Source organism: Sprattus sprattus (genome assembly GCF_963457725.1).
Source record: "Sprattus sprattus genome assembly, chromosome: 11".
NCBI classification, from domain to species: Eukaryota; Metazoa; Chordata; class Actinopteri; order Clupeiformes; family Clupeidae; genus Sprattus; species Sprattus sprattus.
In genome coordinates this window covers 27,583,023-27,600,198 of record NC_137909.1, presented here as the reverse complement: position 1 = coordinate 27,600,198, position 17,176 = coordinate 27,583,023, and the positions used below count along the sequence as shown (strand labels likewise).

At 44.1% G+C, this 17,176-nt stretch overlaps 1 protein-coding gene across 1 annotated transcript; it reads left to right on the top strand.

Annotated features, from left to right (window-relative positions):
* The first annotated feature begins 132 nt into the window (after positions 1-132).
* Positions 133-16,604, top strand: deaf1 (DEAF1 transcription factor). Its single transcript, XM_080847221.1, has 13 exons — positions 133-404; positions 1,103-1,200; positions 2,076-2,205; positions 2,389-2,535; positions 3,637-3,776; positions 4,913-4,978; positions 5,519-5,563; positions 7,022-7,145; positions 8,666-8,794; positions 12,994-13,301; positions 14,925-14,996; positions 15,965-16,054; positions 16,305-16,604. Exons 1-13 carry the CDS (start codon positions 200-202, stop codon positions 16,404-16,406), a joined length of 1,656 nt encoding a protein of 551 aa, XP_080703347.1. The 5' UTR covers positions 133-199; the 3' UTR covers positions 16,407-16,604.
* Positions 16,605-17,176: the final 572 nt, after the last annotated feature.

Here is a 17,176-nt window from a genome sequence, read left to right as displayed (position 1 = left end):
CACCAACGACTGGGAATCGGAAGCCATTTCCAATTGTATATTTAATCTGGTATCACCTGTTAAGACTTAATTAAGTTCGATATTACTACGCTAATTGACAATAACGACAATTTGCTGAGATTTCTATGAAACCTGTTCGAACCCCACCGCCGGATTTACTCTCGGACATACTCGGCTGAAATCGGTAAGAGTCAGAGAAATGGACGAGTCTCACTCGGCAACGAAACAACTGGGGTTGGATGGGGCGTCGGAAAGCACGACTGTCGGGCAAGTAGAGGAGGGGGAGGATTCGGATACTGAATCGGAGGCCGAAGGCACGACGATGACTGTAATGGGAGAAGCAAACATCGACATCGGAGCCGAGTCCTTGCCGAATCCAGACGACGCGCAACCCACATATGCAGGAAAGTTTTTAGAACGGTCTGATTTTTACCTGTTTTAGATGGCAACCGATTTGCAAGCTAATGTCAGCTGGCAGCATGGTTGTATTTAGCCAACGTTAGCTTTCTTAAATCCTGTGGATTCACTATTTGGGTTGCTACATATAATGTGTCGCAAATATTGCCATAATATAATAAACTCGCTAATCGCTTACTCAGTATTATAATGTATTGCTGCAATACTCTGTTTGTATTCTATAATACACTACTCTTGGTGCATATAATTATCCAGTTTGTTTACAGATGGCGGTATTAAACTTTATCATATAGTTACTAATTAAAAGGAGGATAGCACACCAGCAGGTTCGAAAAAAAATAGAGCAATCTGCAGTTTAATATAGCTTAGGCTCCAACTTGGGGCCTACTAAGTCTTTGATCAACCTTTTTGTTTTGCATATTTCTGCCAAAGTATGGTAGGGGGTATTCGTTGTATGTGGTTTAGTGACAAACCTGGATAAGTTAACCCAGAGTAAGTGGTAAACCTCCTAATAAAAGAACCCCCATTGGTTCATTCTCCTAGGAAAACAACGTCAGCGTGCTCTTCTATTAGGAGGTTTACCACTTACGCCGAGTTAACTTATCCAGGTTTGTCACTAAACCACGTACGACGAATACCCCCCTGGTTGCAAGGATTTTAAAGGGTCGTGTTTGTTTTTCCACAGAGATCACAACAGTCACAGTTGGAGATGTCCAGGCAACAGACGACAATGTATACACCACTTCTGTGGCCACGTCTGCCGCCATACCAGAACATGTTCTTGTGAGGAATTTTCGTATGACCGTTTCACAGTATACGTACTCCTGTCTCTCCTGCTTAGTGTTGCCAAAGACCAGCAGTAGCCAGTTACCTTTATGTCATTATTTCAAGTGGCCTTGGCGTAAATGTCCCACAGGTGTTTTTTTCTTCTAGTTTTCGTTTTTAAACGTACTAGTCAACTAACAAATGCTAAATGTGCATAAGCCGTATTTACAAATAACAATTCGATTCGTGGTCTCTGATCAGGTCAGTACGTAAAATAAACTTTTATAGCATTGTTAAAACACTAACGCTACAATAGGATGATGATCATGATATTTGGGCCACAATATGATATTATTACGTTGCTTTACATTTTATAGTACAGCAATTATTGCAATTCTATTTTGTGATGGATTGCAATTTACTTCACCCATGTATTACATTTCGTGCACTGGTAGTCTCTGCAGTCATCTTGGATCGGTGAATTTGTTCTCAACACTGAGTTCTGTTTTCTGCTGCGACAGAAAAGAAGAAAAAAAAGAAGATGTTTTACACCAAATGGTGGACTTCAGAAGCAATATTTTCAGAGTATAATAACATAAAATAAAAATCATAAACAAGGCTGACTTTAAAAATTGTAAGTCCTGGCACCACTGTATATATATATAATATTGTGCCAAAAACTATCGCAATACTACACTGCATCAATTTCTTTCCTTCACTTCTAGTATTACAAATAGTAAATATGTCTGAAGTATTTACCTGCAGTACTCTAGTTTGAGTAGTATGAGTAGTGCTGCCTGTAGTACTATAGTTTGGGTAGTATGAGTTGTGCTGGCCTGTAGTACTGTAGTTTCAAGCTGAGTGCTTATCTTTGTTTTTCCTGTACTCCATAGACAGGCAGGACCACACTGCAGATCGGGGACAGTTTGAATACCCAGAAGGCCACGCTGATTGTAGTTCACACTGATGGCAGCATCATGGATGCCAGCAGTTTAAAAGCCTCTGCGGCTGCCATGACAGCAGGTGAGCAGCTCAAAGCAGTCTGTGCAGTATGATTCAGTGTATGATAAAGTATCAGCAAGCGCTACTTCCGTGGTCCTGTTTTATGCAGAACAATCTTTTCCATTCCAGGACCGTAGAAGTGGCAGTTGGGAATTCTCCCTGTAATTCCATGTAAACGTTCTGCTTGTGCTCATGCCTCTGTAGATCCTCAGACCCCCTCCACGCCCATGACCCCCGGCCATGAAAAAGATGGCTCCAAGTACAACTGGGACCCATCTGTGTATGACAACGAGCTGCCTGTCCGCTGCAGGAACACCAGTGGCATCCTCTACAAAAACCGACTTGGCTCAGGTAACAGTGTGTCCACTAGGGGGAGCCACAGCACAAAGATAGCAATGGCTGGGCTAGGTTTGAGGCATAAAAAGGTGCATCACAGACATACATTAGCATACATAGGCAGACAGAAGTTAGAAATTTGAAGTTTGAAATTATGATCAGAATAACTTATACATCTTCACACAAATCCCAAGCTGTTAAGGATTGACGTTATGAAACTGTTTATAATCTAAGTTATGACAGAGAGAGCATGCAGTACTGTTTTGTAGTTCCCTCATGACGGTGTGTGTGTTCATTACATACCACAGAGGCAAGTATTCCTTGATCTGCGTGGCCTGTGTCCTGCCTTGCGTGTGTGTGTGTGCTCTGGTGTTAGGGACAGTTTATAAGCGGAGTCCTCCCCGGCTAAGCTGTCTCCTTTTAATCATCTCATTACTGACCAGCTGAACAGGACAAGGAAACCCATGTGCAAGCCTGACCTCATGAACAAGTCAGCTAAGGATACACACTCACACAACCCTTATCTCCTCCTCAGGTTGAAGGATACACACTCACACACTCCCTCTCTCCCATCTCACATATTCGTTGTCTCTGCTATCACACTACAAGTGCATCACACACTCCCCAGAGGGATGGAATGTTCATCACTGGAGGAGTGGTGGTCATGTATAAAAGATCACTGCATTGAGACCCAAGGCTATGGTGAGGCAGTGCTGGTTAAACTTTGGGTCTCTGAAAAAGCGCAATACAAAATAAAGGTATTATTATTATTATTATTATTATTAAACTCACAGCATGAGAGACACTGCCCTCAGGGGGCAAGCAGTGTTGATTCTCTTTGTGGAGACTTTTTTTTTTTACACTTTCACAAGTTGTCTGGATGTGGTGGGTCAGGATATAAGTTTTGTCTGTGATGTTGTTTGTGTGTAATGTGTACGGATATAAGGTTTGTCCGTGATTTTTTTCTGTGTGTAATGTGTACAGATATAAGGTTTGTCTGTGATTTTTTTCTTTGTGTAATGTGTACAGATATAAGGTTTGTCTGCGGTATGTCTGTGTGTAATGTGTCAGGAGGTAATGGCCTGACTGCGATGGTTTGTGTGTGGTCTGCTGCAGGAGGGAAAGGTCGCTGCATCAAACACAACAACACGTGGTACAGCCCCACTGAGTTCGAGGCCATGGCCGGCAGGGCCAGCAGCAAAGACTGGAAGCGGAGCATCCGCTACGCAGGCCGGCCTCTGCAATGCCTCATACAGGTCAGCCCCGTCACTATCAGACATGCAGCACAAGAACCTCATACAGGTCAGCCCCGTCAGTATCTTACATGCAGCACAAGAGCCTCATACAGGTCAGCCCCGTCAGTATCTTACATGCAGCACAAGAGCCTCATACAGGTCAGCCCCGTCACTATCATACATGCAGCACAAGAGCCTCATACAGGTCAGCCCCGTCACTATCAGACATGCAGCACAAGTACCTCATACAGGTCAGCCCCGTCACTATCATACATGCAGCATGACCTCATACAGTTCAGCCCCGTCAGTATCATACATGCAGCACAAGTACCTCATACATGCAGCAATGCCTCATACAGGTCAGCCCCGTCACTATCAGACATGCAGCACAAGTGCCTCATACATGCAGCAATGCCTCATACAGGTCAGCCCCGTCAGTATCATACATGCAGCACAAGTACCTCATACATGCAGCAATGCCTCATACAGGTCAGCCCCGTCACTATCAGACATGCAGCACAAGTGCCTCATACATGCAGCAATGCCTCATACAGGTCAGCCCCGTCAGTATCATACATGCAGCACAAGTACCTCATACAGGTCAGCCCCGTCACTATCATACATGCAGCACAAGAGCCTCATACAGGTCAGCCCCGTCACTATCATACATGCAGCAGAATGACCTCATACACGTCAGCCCCGTCACTATCATACATGCAGCACAAGAGCCTCATACAGGTCAGCCCCGTCACTATCATACATGCAGCATGACCTCATACAGGTCAGCCCCATCACTCTCATACATGCAGCAGCATGACCTCATACAGGTCAGCCCCGTCACTATCATACATGCAGCATGACCTCATACAGGTCAGCCCCATCACTATCATACATGCAGCACAAGTACCTCATACAGGTCAGCTTTTAGTGGTGTTTAAGAGTGTTAATGGTTGTGGTGTTTTGTAGTGGTGTGTTTAACTGAGTGTTCGTAGTTGGGGTGTTTTGTAGTGGTGTGTTTAACGAGTGTTAATGGTTGTGGAGCTTTTAGTGGTGTTTAACTGAGTGTTATTGGTTGTGGTGCTTTTAGTGGTGTTTAAGGAGTGTTAATGGTTGTGGTGCTTTAAGTAGTGTTTAACTGAGTGTTGATGCATTTGCAGGAGCGTATTCTCAACCCCCACGCTGCCTCCTGCACGTGCGCTGCCTGCTGTGATGACCTGGCACTGGTGAGAATGTTTTCATTTCCTCGTTTGATGACTGTGTGTTGTGTGACATTTTTCAGTCTGCAAAAGCAATATCAACATCAACTGTCTGATATTGAGATGAAATTAAACTTCCACAAGACTCAGTGAACCACAGGAAAGACTGCATGTATCTCACAAAGGAAGACAGCCCCCATCCCCAAACAAATGCAGGCCTGAAGGCCGGATTATACTCAGTTTTAAACGCAACGCGTAAGCACGTGAGATACACAAGAGCCCCTTGCGCAGTTACATAATCCCCCTTACGTGCTTTAGTGTGTCTCCCAAAATGTCTGACTATCCGACAAAGACATGCTGGCCCCACGCAGCAGACTGTGATTGGCCTGCTAACCACAGCCTCAAATGACCGCAAATTTTTGGAGAGAATATCCCATTCTCACCCGCTGAGGCCTCACTCACAGGAGACACGCCGCAGGAATACAGATAACTCATCTCGCTCAGGCACCGCACTCACTTAACCCAGTCTCTGTCTCTGCCCATCTCTCCCTCTCACATCTCCTCCAGTGCCCCAAGGAAACCTCCTCGTACAGCCCAGAGAGCATAAATATGGTAATGTAAAGCGTGAATATGGTAATGTGAATGTGTGTGAGTGTGGTAATGTGAATGTGTGTGAGTATGGTAATGTGAATGCGTGCGTATGGTAATGTGAATGTGTGTAAGTATGGTAATGTGAATGCGTGAGTATGGTAATGTGAATGTGTGTGAGTATGGTAATGTAAAGCGTGAATATGGTAATGTGAATGTGTGTGAGTGTGGTAATGTGAATGTGTGTGAGTATGGTAATGTGAATGTGTGTGAGTGTGGTAATGTGAATGTGTGTGAGTGTGGTAATGTGAAGGCTTGAGTAAGGTAATGTGAATGTAATACAGTATGTAAAAGCGTCAATATGGTAATGTGTGTGAGTGTGGTAATGTGAATATGTGTGAGTGTGTGAATGTGAATGTGTGAGTGTGGTAATGCGTGAGTATGGTAGTGTGAATGCATGAGTATGGTAATGTGAATGTGTGTGAGTATGGTAGTGTGAATGCGTGAGTATGGTAATGTGAATGTGTGTGAGTATGGTAGTGTGAATGCGTGAGTATGGTAATGTAAATGCATGAGTATGGTAGTGTGAATGTGTTAGTATGGTAATGTGAAAGCGTGAGTATGGTAATGTGAATGCGTGAGTATGGTAATGTGGATGTGTGAGTATGGTAATGTGAATGCGTGAGTATGGTTATGTGAATGCGTGAGTATGTGAATGTGTGAGTATGGTAATGTGAATGCGTGAGTATGGTAATTTGAATGTAATACAGTATGTAAATGTATGACTCGCATGTGTGAGAGGAGGCAGGTAGCGTGTGTTGCTGGTGAGCAGAGTTTTGCTGAAGTAATGGGATTGTCCCTCTCTGACACCTGGTCACCTTAGTCCAGGGTTGTGGTTGTCCAAGCTGTTGTTTTAAAGGCTCAGAGGGTTAGCTGGACTATGGTATCAGTCTGTGGTAGTCTCTGGTAGTCTGTTATAGTTTATAGTAGTATATGCTAGTCTATGGTAGTCTATACTAGTCTGTTATAGTCTATGCTAGTCTGCGGTATCAGTCTGTTGTAGTCTGTGGCAGTCTATGGTAGTCTGTTATAGTGTATGGTAGTCTATGCTAGTCTGTTATATTCTATGCTAGTCTATGCTAGTCTGCGGTATCAGTCTGTTGTAGTCTGTGGCAGTCTATGGTAGTCTACGGCAGTCTGTGACATGACTGAGTAAAGGGTGATCTCTGAGTTGAGTAGAGCAGAGTAAAGTAGGGTAGACTAGAGTAGAGGCAGTGGCTTGTTCAGATTTAGGTTTCACTCTTGGTTTACATGTCATGCTTACTTTCACGTCCAGAAATGGGATGTTTGTCTGTTTATCAGCAGATGTTAGTTTGTTGGAATGATGGGACCCGGCAGGTTGTTTGTTTGTTTGTTTGTTTGTTTGTTTGTTGGCAGATGGGACCAGTCAGATTATTTGATTGTTTGTTTGTTTACCGGCAGACGGGACCAGTCAGGTTGTTTGTTCCCTATAAGAGACGCAAGAAGGAGCTTGAACAAGCACCTACACCTGAGAAGAAGGACAGTCCACCAACGAAGAACATAACGCTCACACCAGGAACTACCTGTGAGTAACATCATTCACACACACACACACACACACACACACACACACACACACACACACACACACACTAGAAACTACCCGTGAGTAACATCATTCACACACACACACACACACACACACACACACACACACACACACACACACACACACACACACACACACACTAGAAACTACCCGTGAGTAACATCATTCACACACACACACACACACACACACACACACACACACACACACACACTAGAAACTACCCGTGAGTAACACCACACACACACACACACACACACACACACACACACAGACACACCTATACACAGCACACAGTCCCCACCACACACACCTATACATAACACCCAGTCCTCACCACACACACCTACATGTAAAGATAACACCTATGTTTACAAGGTTCAGAGTTCAAAAGTCTTGGCCCAAAATCTTTACAATATGTTTCTGTTAAAAGTGTGAGCACCTCTAAAAGTAGGTTTTTGTAAGGGAATGTTTACATTACATTTAAATAAAAAAAAATTAAAAAAATATTTTACCGCATTCCTTTTACCCTTTACTTTTATGTTATTATTGCTAAGGTCTTCTAGAATAAAATCATATATGCCACTTTTGGATTAATGTTTTTGGTTAGGTGAGATCGAGCTCAGGTGAGATTGAGACCGATCTCAGGTGAGATTGAGACCGATCTCAAGTCAGATTGAGACCGATCTCAGGTCAGATTGAGCTCAGGTAAGATTGAGACCGAGCTCAAGTGAGATTGAGACAGAGCTCAGGTCAGATTGAGACCGAGCTCAAGTGAGATTGAGACAGAGCTCAGGTGAGAGTGAGGCAGAGCTCAAGTGAGATTGAGACCGGGCTCAGGTGAGATTGAGATCAAGTCAGATTGAGACCTATCTCAGGTGAGATTGAGGCTGAGCTCAGGTGAGATTGAGACCGAGCTCATACTCCATTGACTCTGTCCTTCAGCTCTCTCCCTTTCTAAATTCTGCCAAGCCAAAAATAGAGACGTGGTTGAAAAAAAAGAACTGTTCTACAACAAGCACATTTGGGTTGTGAAAGGACATTATGTGTGATGTAGTGTTAGAGTTGTGAAAGGACAATGTGTGATTGTGTGTGTGTGTGTTCTAGTACTAGTTGATATAATGATGTCCTGTAATATAAGCAGTCAGAACAGTAAAATTAGAATAATTATCTATTTTCAGTGAAGCCCAGAAATGTATTATACAGCATTGTCCTTGAGAGGTACTGTATGTGTAACTATAGCCTCCAGTATCACATAGTCGCTCATCTCTCTCTGTTTTTCTCTCTCTCTCTCTGTCCCTCCCTCTTCTTGTCTTTCTCTCTCTCTCTCTCTCTGTCCCTCCCTCCCCCTCTCTCTCTCTCTGTCCCTCTCTCTGTCTTCTCTCCCTCTCTCTGTCTCTCCCTCCCTCTCCTTGTCTTTCTCTCTCTCTCTCTCTGTCCCTCCCTCCCACTCTCTCTCTCTGTCCCTCTCTCTCTCTCTCTCTCTCTCCCTCTAGTTACTGTGACGCCCTCTGGTCAGATCACCACTTCAGGGACGTTGACCTTTGACCGGACGTCTGCAGGTGACACCACTGCCATCATCTCTGAGGGCTCTGCCCAGGCAGATGTCTTCACCAGTACTGCAGGTACGTCTCACACACACACACACACACACACACACACACACACACACACACACACAGGTACATCCCCCATCCCTTCATGTACGTCCCTCATACACATACACAGGTATGACAGCTCAGGACTGGGGTATCTCTCCTTACTGCCCCAGGTAACAGCTCTGCCTGTTTCCCTCCCTCTCTCTCTCTGTATCTGTCTGTGTCTCTCTTTCTCTCTCTGTATCTGTCTGTGTCTGTCTCTCTCTCTCTGTCTCTCTCTCTCTGTCTCTCTCTCTGTCTCTTTCCCCCTTTCTCTCTCTCTCTCTCTCTCTCTGTCTCTTGTCTCTCTGTCTGAGTATCTCAGGAATGCCTCTCTCTCTCTGCCTCTGTCTCTGCCTCTTTGCATCTCTCTGTGTCTCTTCATCTCTGTGTTGCTGTTGTGTCTCTGTGTCTCTGGGATATTAGAATGGAGCAGGCGGATCAGGCAGACTAATGCAACAATAATTCACTTATTACTTAACGTCACAACAATGAAAAATAGGCTCACTTAACAATGCAATTATCTGATGGCGTCATTTCATTATGAGGAATAATTACACTTTTCATTTTTACATGAATGGGATTTCCAGTTATAAATGAAAAACATACAAATGTAATATAATACAATGCATTTATATACAAGTGCTAAATAAGACAAATCCTCTTCAATAACCATGCAGGTCTAAAAATAGAAACTGAAAACACAAAGTTTTAAAAAGAACATCTGAAAATATTAAAAATGTATCACTGGTCCTCAAGGAGTTCAATCACAAGAATGCCTATCCACATGACTTTTGAGGGGCATAAATGTGATGCATTCATACACACACAGACGCACATACAAACACACACACAGACACGCACAGGCCTATCCACATGCTTAACAAGTATGGTGACATTTGACTATCTTTGTAATGAGAGCGCACACAGAATATAAATGAGCGCAGGGCCAGGAGTCAGGCGTGTAAAAATAGAAACTGATGGTTGAAAAGCAATGAAGCTAAGCTAAAGCTGTAAGCATGACCGAATCAAGCTGTTAGCACGAGCGAATCAAGCTATTAGCACGAGCAAATCAAGATATGGTACGAGCGCCTTTAGATGTTAGCACGAGTGAAACAAGCTGTTAGCACGAGCGAATCAAGCTGTTAGCAGGAGAGAATCAAGCTATTGCACGAGCACATATAGCTGTTAGCATGAGCGACTCAAGTTCTTAGCACGAGCAAATCAAGCTGTTATCAAGAGCGAATCAAGCTGTTTTTACTAGCGCCTAAAGCTCACAAGCAAGCGAAAAAATTTGATTGACAAAGACATAAAAGTTGCATTGCTGTTCAGTTTGCTTGCTCTCACTTTTTTAAGCCCTGCTATCATTTGCCTGCTCTCTTTGAGAATTCAACTCGCTCTCGACAGAAATATGTCATGGACTAAGGCTTGACTACATGAATGTGTGTGTGGGTGTGTGTGTGTGTGTGTGTGAGTGAGTGAGTGTGTGTATATATATATATATACAGCCGCGGAAAAAATTAAGAGACCACTTCAAAATTATTAGTTTCTCTGGTTTTACTATTTATTGGTATGTGTTAAAGTAAAATGTACATTTTAGTTTTATTCTATAACCTACTGGCAACATTCCTACCAAATTTCAAATAAAAATATTGTCATTTAGATCATTTATTTGCAGAAAAATGACAATTGGTCAAAATAGCAAAAAAGATGCAGTGTCTTCAGATCTCGAATAATGCAAAGAAAACAAGCTCATATTCATTTTTAAACTACACAATACTAATGCTTTAACTTAGGAAGAGTTCAGAAATCAATATTTGGTGGAATAACCTTGATTTAAAATCACAACTTTCATGTGTCTTGGCATGCTCTCCACCAGTCTTTCACATTGCCGTTGGGTGACTTTAAACTACTCCTGGCGCAAGAATTCAAGCAGCTCGGCTTCTTTTCATGGCTTGTGACCATCCATCTTCCTCTTGATCACATTTCAGAGTTTTTTCTGTGGGATTCAGGTCTCGAAATTGGGCTGGCCATGACAGGGTCCTGATCTGGTGATACTCCATCCACACCTTTACTGGCCTGGCTGTGTGGCATGGAGCATTGCCCTGCTGGAAAAAACACTTCTCAGAGTTGGGGAACATTGTCAGAGCAAAAGGAAGCAAGTTTTTCTTCCGGGACAACGTTGTACTTTGCCTGGCTGAGGTTTGTAAAAGACCATAAGGATTGAAAAAAGCGGACTGGAGGGTCTTCTAGTTCGTCTTCTCTGATGAGTCAAATTTTCAGCTTTGCCCAACACATGGTCGTCTGATGGTTAGACGGAGACCTGGAGAGGCCTACAAGCCAGAGAGTCTTGCACCTACTGTGAAATCGGACTCATCAGAGAAGACGAACTTAGAAGAACCTCCAGTCCGCTTTTTCAATCCTTATGGTCTTTTACAAACCTCAGCCAGGCAAAGTACAACGTTGTCCCGGAAGAAAAACTTGCTTCCTTTTGCTCTGACAATGTTCCCCAACTCTGAGAAGTGTTTTTTCCAGCAGGGCAATGCTCCATGCCACACAGCCAGGCCAGTAAAGGTGTGGATGGAGTACCACCAGATCAGGACCCTGTCATGGCCAGCCCAATTTCGAGACCTGAATCCCATAAAAAACCTCTGAAATGTGATCAAGAGGAAGATGGATGGTCACAAGCCATGAAAAGAAGCCGAGCTGCTTGAATTCTTGCGCCAGGAGTAGCATAAAGTCACCCAACGGCAATGTGAAAGACTGGTGGAGAGCATGCCAAGACACATGAAAGTTGTGATTTTAAATCAAGGTTATTCCACCAAATATTGATTTCTGAACTCTTCCTAAGTGTAAGCATTAGTATTGTGTAGTTTAAAAATGAATATGAGCTTGTTTTCTTTGCATTATTCGAGATCTGAAGACACTGCATCAATTTTGCTATTTTGACCAATTGTCATTTTTCTGCAAATAAATGATCTAAATGACAATATTTTTATTTGAAATTTGGTAGGAATGTTGCCAGTAGGTTATAGAATAAAACTAAAATGTTTTACTTTAACACATACCAATAAATAGTAAAACCAGAGAAACTGATAATTTTGAAGTGGTCTCTTAATTTTTTCCGCGGCTGTATATAGCAGACCGTTGAGAGATTTCACAGTCTCACAGAGCTGTTGGTGTCGTGAAATTTGATTGCCCTGTGAGTGTGTGTTAGACGGTGTTGTGTCTCAGAGGTGTGTGTGTGTATGTATGTGGGTGTGTGTGTGTGTATGACACTGTTGTGTCGAAGAGGTCTTGATCCGTTTTTCCACATGCTGCCTTCCTGTGCAGCTCCTTTAGCAGAAGAAGTTTCTTTCATTAGAAAAGTAGAACAGCAACACATACACGCACGCACACACACACACACACACACATACAAACACACACACAAACACACGTTCACAAACACGCACACACACACAAATTCACACACACACTCATCTCTTGGTATTCTTTTAATGGGCCCATGTGGTCTGCCAGTGAGTTAGTGTGTGTGTGTGTGTGTGTGTGTGTGTGTGTATGTGTGTGTGTGTGTGTGTGTGTGTGTGTGTGTGTGTGTGTGTGTGTGTTTGCTTCCTGCCTTCCCTTCTGTTTCATCTGTCCCCTTCATCTCCTCAGGGGTTCGATCATACCCATAATGCTTCACTCCACACCCCTCCTTGTAGTGTTTCCACCTACGCAAATGTTTTGCGTGTGTGTTCATTTCAGTGTGTGTGTGTGTGTGTGTGTGTGTGTGTGTGTGTGTGTGTGTGTGTGTGTTTGTTTTGCGTGTGTGTTCATTTGACTCTGTAAAATGGGTTAGGCTGTTGGGGCTGGAAGTAGGCCAGGGTGAAACATAATTGGGGTCAGGGTGGCGTTCCCACCTCAGAGTTAGTTTCACATTTGCGTGGAGGACAGAAAGGAGCTCAGTATTATTAGGCTGCTGGGTTAGGAGCTGTGTTTGTGGTGGAGTCAGGAAGTCATCTTCTCATGCAGGACTTTACAGCTGGAGTGACACACACACTGCAGCTTAGAGGGCACAGTGTGTGTGTGTGTGTGTGTGTGTGTGTACGTGTGTCTTTGCTTTTTGTCAGACCTGACCAAGCTTTCCACATAACTAATGACAAAGACTACCCTGTGTTTTGTTTGTGTGTGTGTGTTAACAGTGTTGACGACGCTGCCGGCTTTGGCCCTGGCCTCCCCTCAGGTGGTTCAACCCAAAGTGTCCCCTCCCGTCTTGAGTAACCTTAGTAACGGGTTAGAGGCGGAGCAGCGCACCTGGCTGCACCTGGAGGAGGCGGCCAGCAGCCTGCTCAACACCGCCCAGCAGCTCAAGGTTCTGATCGAGCAGGCCAAGCAGACCAGCCTGGCCCATGCCACCGGAACCAGCGTCGCCGTGGCAGCCGCCAACACCAGCGCCACCTGCCCCGACGCCTTCATGAGCCACGAGAAGAGCCTCAGCGCCAAGAAGGACGTGAGTGGACGGAGGATATATCCCATAATATGTACAGTACCAGTCAAAAGTTTGGACACACCTTTCATTTTTTTTTTATTTTTACTTTTCTTATTTTCTAAATTGTAGATTAATACTGAAAACATTTAATCTACGAAAGAACACGTATGGAATGATGTACTAAACAAAAAAAGTGTTATCTACCATGTAGAAAATGATAAAGGTAAAGAAAAAACTTCTCAAAAAATGAGGTGTGTCCAAACTTTTGACTGGTACTGCAAGTGCTGTCATTAAGAAGTTTAAGGGATTCAAAACTATCATGAAGCAGCCTGGAAGAGGACACAAGGTTATTTTGTCAGCAGCCTCAGTGAGATGGATGATCAGAGAAGTAAAACATCTCCAAAGACCCCAGACACCACAGAGTTTGGTAACATCTCAGGGTCACCCTGTCCCAGCCTGACTGGACTAGATCAAATACCTCATACTGATCAGGCAGGGCTGTAGTCATGGAGACTGGACTAGATCAAATACCTCATACTGATCAGGCAGGGCTGTAGTCATGGAGACTGGACTAGATCAAATACCTCACACTGATCAGGCAGGGCTGAAGTGTGTGTAGTTTCTCACACGCACTCACACTGTAATGTACGTCTGACAAACCCACATCACGCAAACACTGTAGCGCCTCTCTCATCACACAGCATACACCTGTTTCACACACACACACACACTCTCATCACACAGCATACACCTGTCTCACACACACACACACACACATACTCTCATCACACAACATAAACATGTTTCACACTCACACACACACTCTCATCACACAGCATACACCTGTTTCACACACACACACACACACTCTCATCACACAGCATACACCTGTTTCACGCACACACACATACTCTCATCACACAGCATACACCTGTTTCACACACACAAACACACTCTCATCACACACACACACACTCTCTCATCACACAGCATACACCTGTTTCACACACACAAACACACTCTCATCACACACACACACACTCTCTCATCACACAGCATACACCTGTTTCACACACACACACATACTCTCATCACACAGCATACACCTGTTTCACACACACAAACACACTCTCATCACACACACACACACTCTCTCATCACACAGCATACACCTGTTTCACACACACAAACACACTCTCATCACACACACACACACACACACACACTCTCTCATCACACAGCATACACCTGTTTCACACACACACTCACACACACTCTCATCACACAGCATACACCTGTTTCACACACACACTCACACACACACTCTCATCACACAGCATACACCTGTTTCACACACACAAACACACTCTCATCACACACACACACACTCTCTCATCACACAGCATACACCTGTTTCACACACACACTCACACACACACTCTCATCACACAGCATACACCTGTTTCACACACACACTCACACACACACTCTCATCACACAGCATACACCTGTTTCACGCACATACATACTCTCATCACACAGCATACACATGTTTCACGCACACACACACACACACACACACACACACACACATGTACACACTCTCATCTTGCTTGTGCTGTTCTCATATCTCCCTTTCTCCAGCACTTCCAGACACAGATCCCATTCCAGAACCCTGAAGACCCAGAAGGCAAGACCACTGAGATCCTCATCAAGGCAAGAACAAACACACACACACACACACACACACACACACACACAAGAGCGAGTGATACAGAGAGGGAGAGACAGAGAGCAGAGAGAGGGAATGGACACCATTTATAACGGAAACGAAAGACTACAAACAAAGAAAATTATTAGCATCACACAGGCTACGTGAACACACACTGACCATAGAGAGAGGGACACAGGCTAAGTGAACACACCCATAGAGAGAGAGAGTCACATGCTTAGTGAACACACACCTGGCCATAGAGAGAGGGAGAGAGAGGGAGACACAGGCAAATACTTGGCTTCCTAAGGAGGACATGTTGTTGCTATACAGTGAGGGAGTGGTGGATGAGGGGAGACACTTCCTGACTGAATGAAATAACTACACTTCAATTAGAAATATATATTTCCAAAAATTAAGTGCGTAAATTATACAACAATTCTTAATCCTAAAAAGAGGGGATTAATTGTGCAAAACTAGCTGCGGAGCATCTGTTGTGTTGAGAGGACATGAGTAACCCTTTAAGCTGTAGATTCTTTACTTTCATTTTTGTATGTGTATGTGTATAGTTTATATGATTATTAATAGATTGTTTATTAGTTTTGTTATTAGTTATTGTTTGGTTTTATTATTACTGATATCATAATTATACTGTAAGTAGTAGAAGTAGAAGTGCTTTAAACAAATATTGTATCTAAGACATTGCATTCATTTGTTTCAAATATGTTTGCTTCACCAACACTGCTTTGAAACAGTAATGCCAATAAAGCTCATTGGAATTGAATTGAGAGAGAGAGAGAGGAAGGGAGGGAGGGAGAAAGAAAGAAAGAAAGAAAGAAAGAAAGAAAGAGAGAGTGGGGGGATGATGGAGGGTGAATGAAAATTATGTGTGAGAAGCAGAGAGAGAAAAGTCATCTAACTCCCCCCCCCCTCTCTCCCCCCTTCCTCTCTCTTGTCCTTCTGTCTTGTACAGCAAATGTGTGTGAACTGTGGACGCGAGGCTGTGAGTGAGTGCACGGGCTGCCACAAAGTCAACTACTGCTCCATCTTCTGCCAGAGAAAGGTATGCAAGCAGCTGGAGTGAGAGTGAGTCAATCAGTGTGATGAGATAGAGTTGGTGTTGTAGAGTTAATGTGATGGGTGGTGTAGAGTTCATGTGATGGGTGAGGGGGGGGTGCAGAGTTAGTGGTGTGGAGTTGGTGTGATGGGGGTGGGTGGTGTGGAGTTGGTGTGATGGGGGTGGGTTGCAAGCTAATTGGTGCTCATTAGCTAACCCCTGTCTCACCCTCTCACCCTAATCCTGTCTGATCTAGGACTGGAGAGACCACCAGCACAACTGTTGCCAAGGCAACCCCATTGGGCCACAGGAAGTGGTTCACATCCAGGGCGTTGAGTTGGAGAAGGTGAAGATGTAACGTCTGCCACTGGAGAAAGGTGAAATATATAACGTCCAGCGCTGGAGAAGGTGAAGATTGAGCGTCTGTCGCTGGAGAAAGTGAACATGTGGTGGTGAAGACTAAAGAGCTGGCTCTTGTGCTGGTGTGCTCATCCAGAACTCAGACTCATGTTGTGCTGTGAAAATGAAGGATCAGGTGATCTTAAACTACTGAACACTGCGTGCTGCTGCATGCCGTTGTGGGCCGTTGAAGCCTCATCTGGCCATGTGCTAATATGTGACAAACGTAGGTTTATCCTCTCGCCCCTGATGCAGTAGATTTTATCACATATTAATAAAGACTTCTGTTGAACAGGCCTCTTCTTCTGTCAGTTTTTTAAATGTCATGAAGACAGGCGTCATATGACTCTGGTGGTTGACTGGTACGAGGGCAATGAGACCTTAGATATATGTACTAGACTTTACCCACCAAATGTTGTTTGCCCCAAGGTGCCTCAAGGTGCTTTACAGAGCCTAAGGCCGGGTCCCTCTAGAGCAGTGGCAAGACGACGGGGGAAGAAAAAAATCCTGTTAACAGAAAGATACCTTAAGCAGAGCCTCTGAAAATAAGAGGATGGGGGGGGGGGGGGGGGGGGGGGGGAGAGAGGAATAGAAAAGTGGGAAAGTCAAGGTATTTGGCACTTTGTAGCTCCTGCAGAGGTTACGGTCCAGTAAAGTACACTGAGCTCTTCCTGGTTTAAAACTTAAAAAGCTTTGGAGAACCTGACAGTTAATGAGCTGGTGTACATT

Coding starts and splice junctions, on each gene's coding strand:
- deaf1 (XM_080847221.1), top strand. CDS start 200: ATGGACGAGTCTCACTCGGCAACGAAACAACTGGGGTTGGATGGGGCG. Junction 3,777..4,912: donor CTCTGCAATGCCTCATACAG/GTCAGCCCCGTC, acceptor ATGCATTTGCAG/GAGCGTATTCTCAACCCCCA. Junction 8,795..12,993: donor TGTCTTCACCAGTACTGCAG/GTACGTCTCACA, acceptor GTGTGTTAACAG/TGTTGACGACGCTGCCGGCT.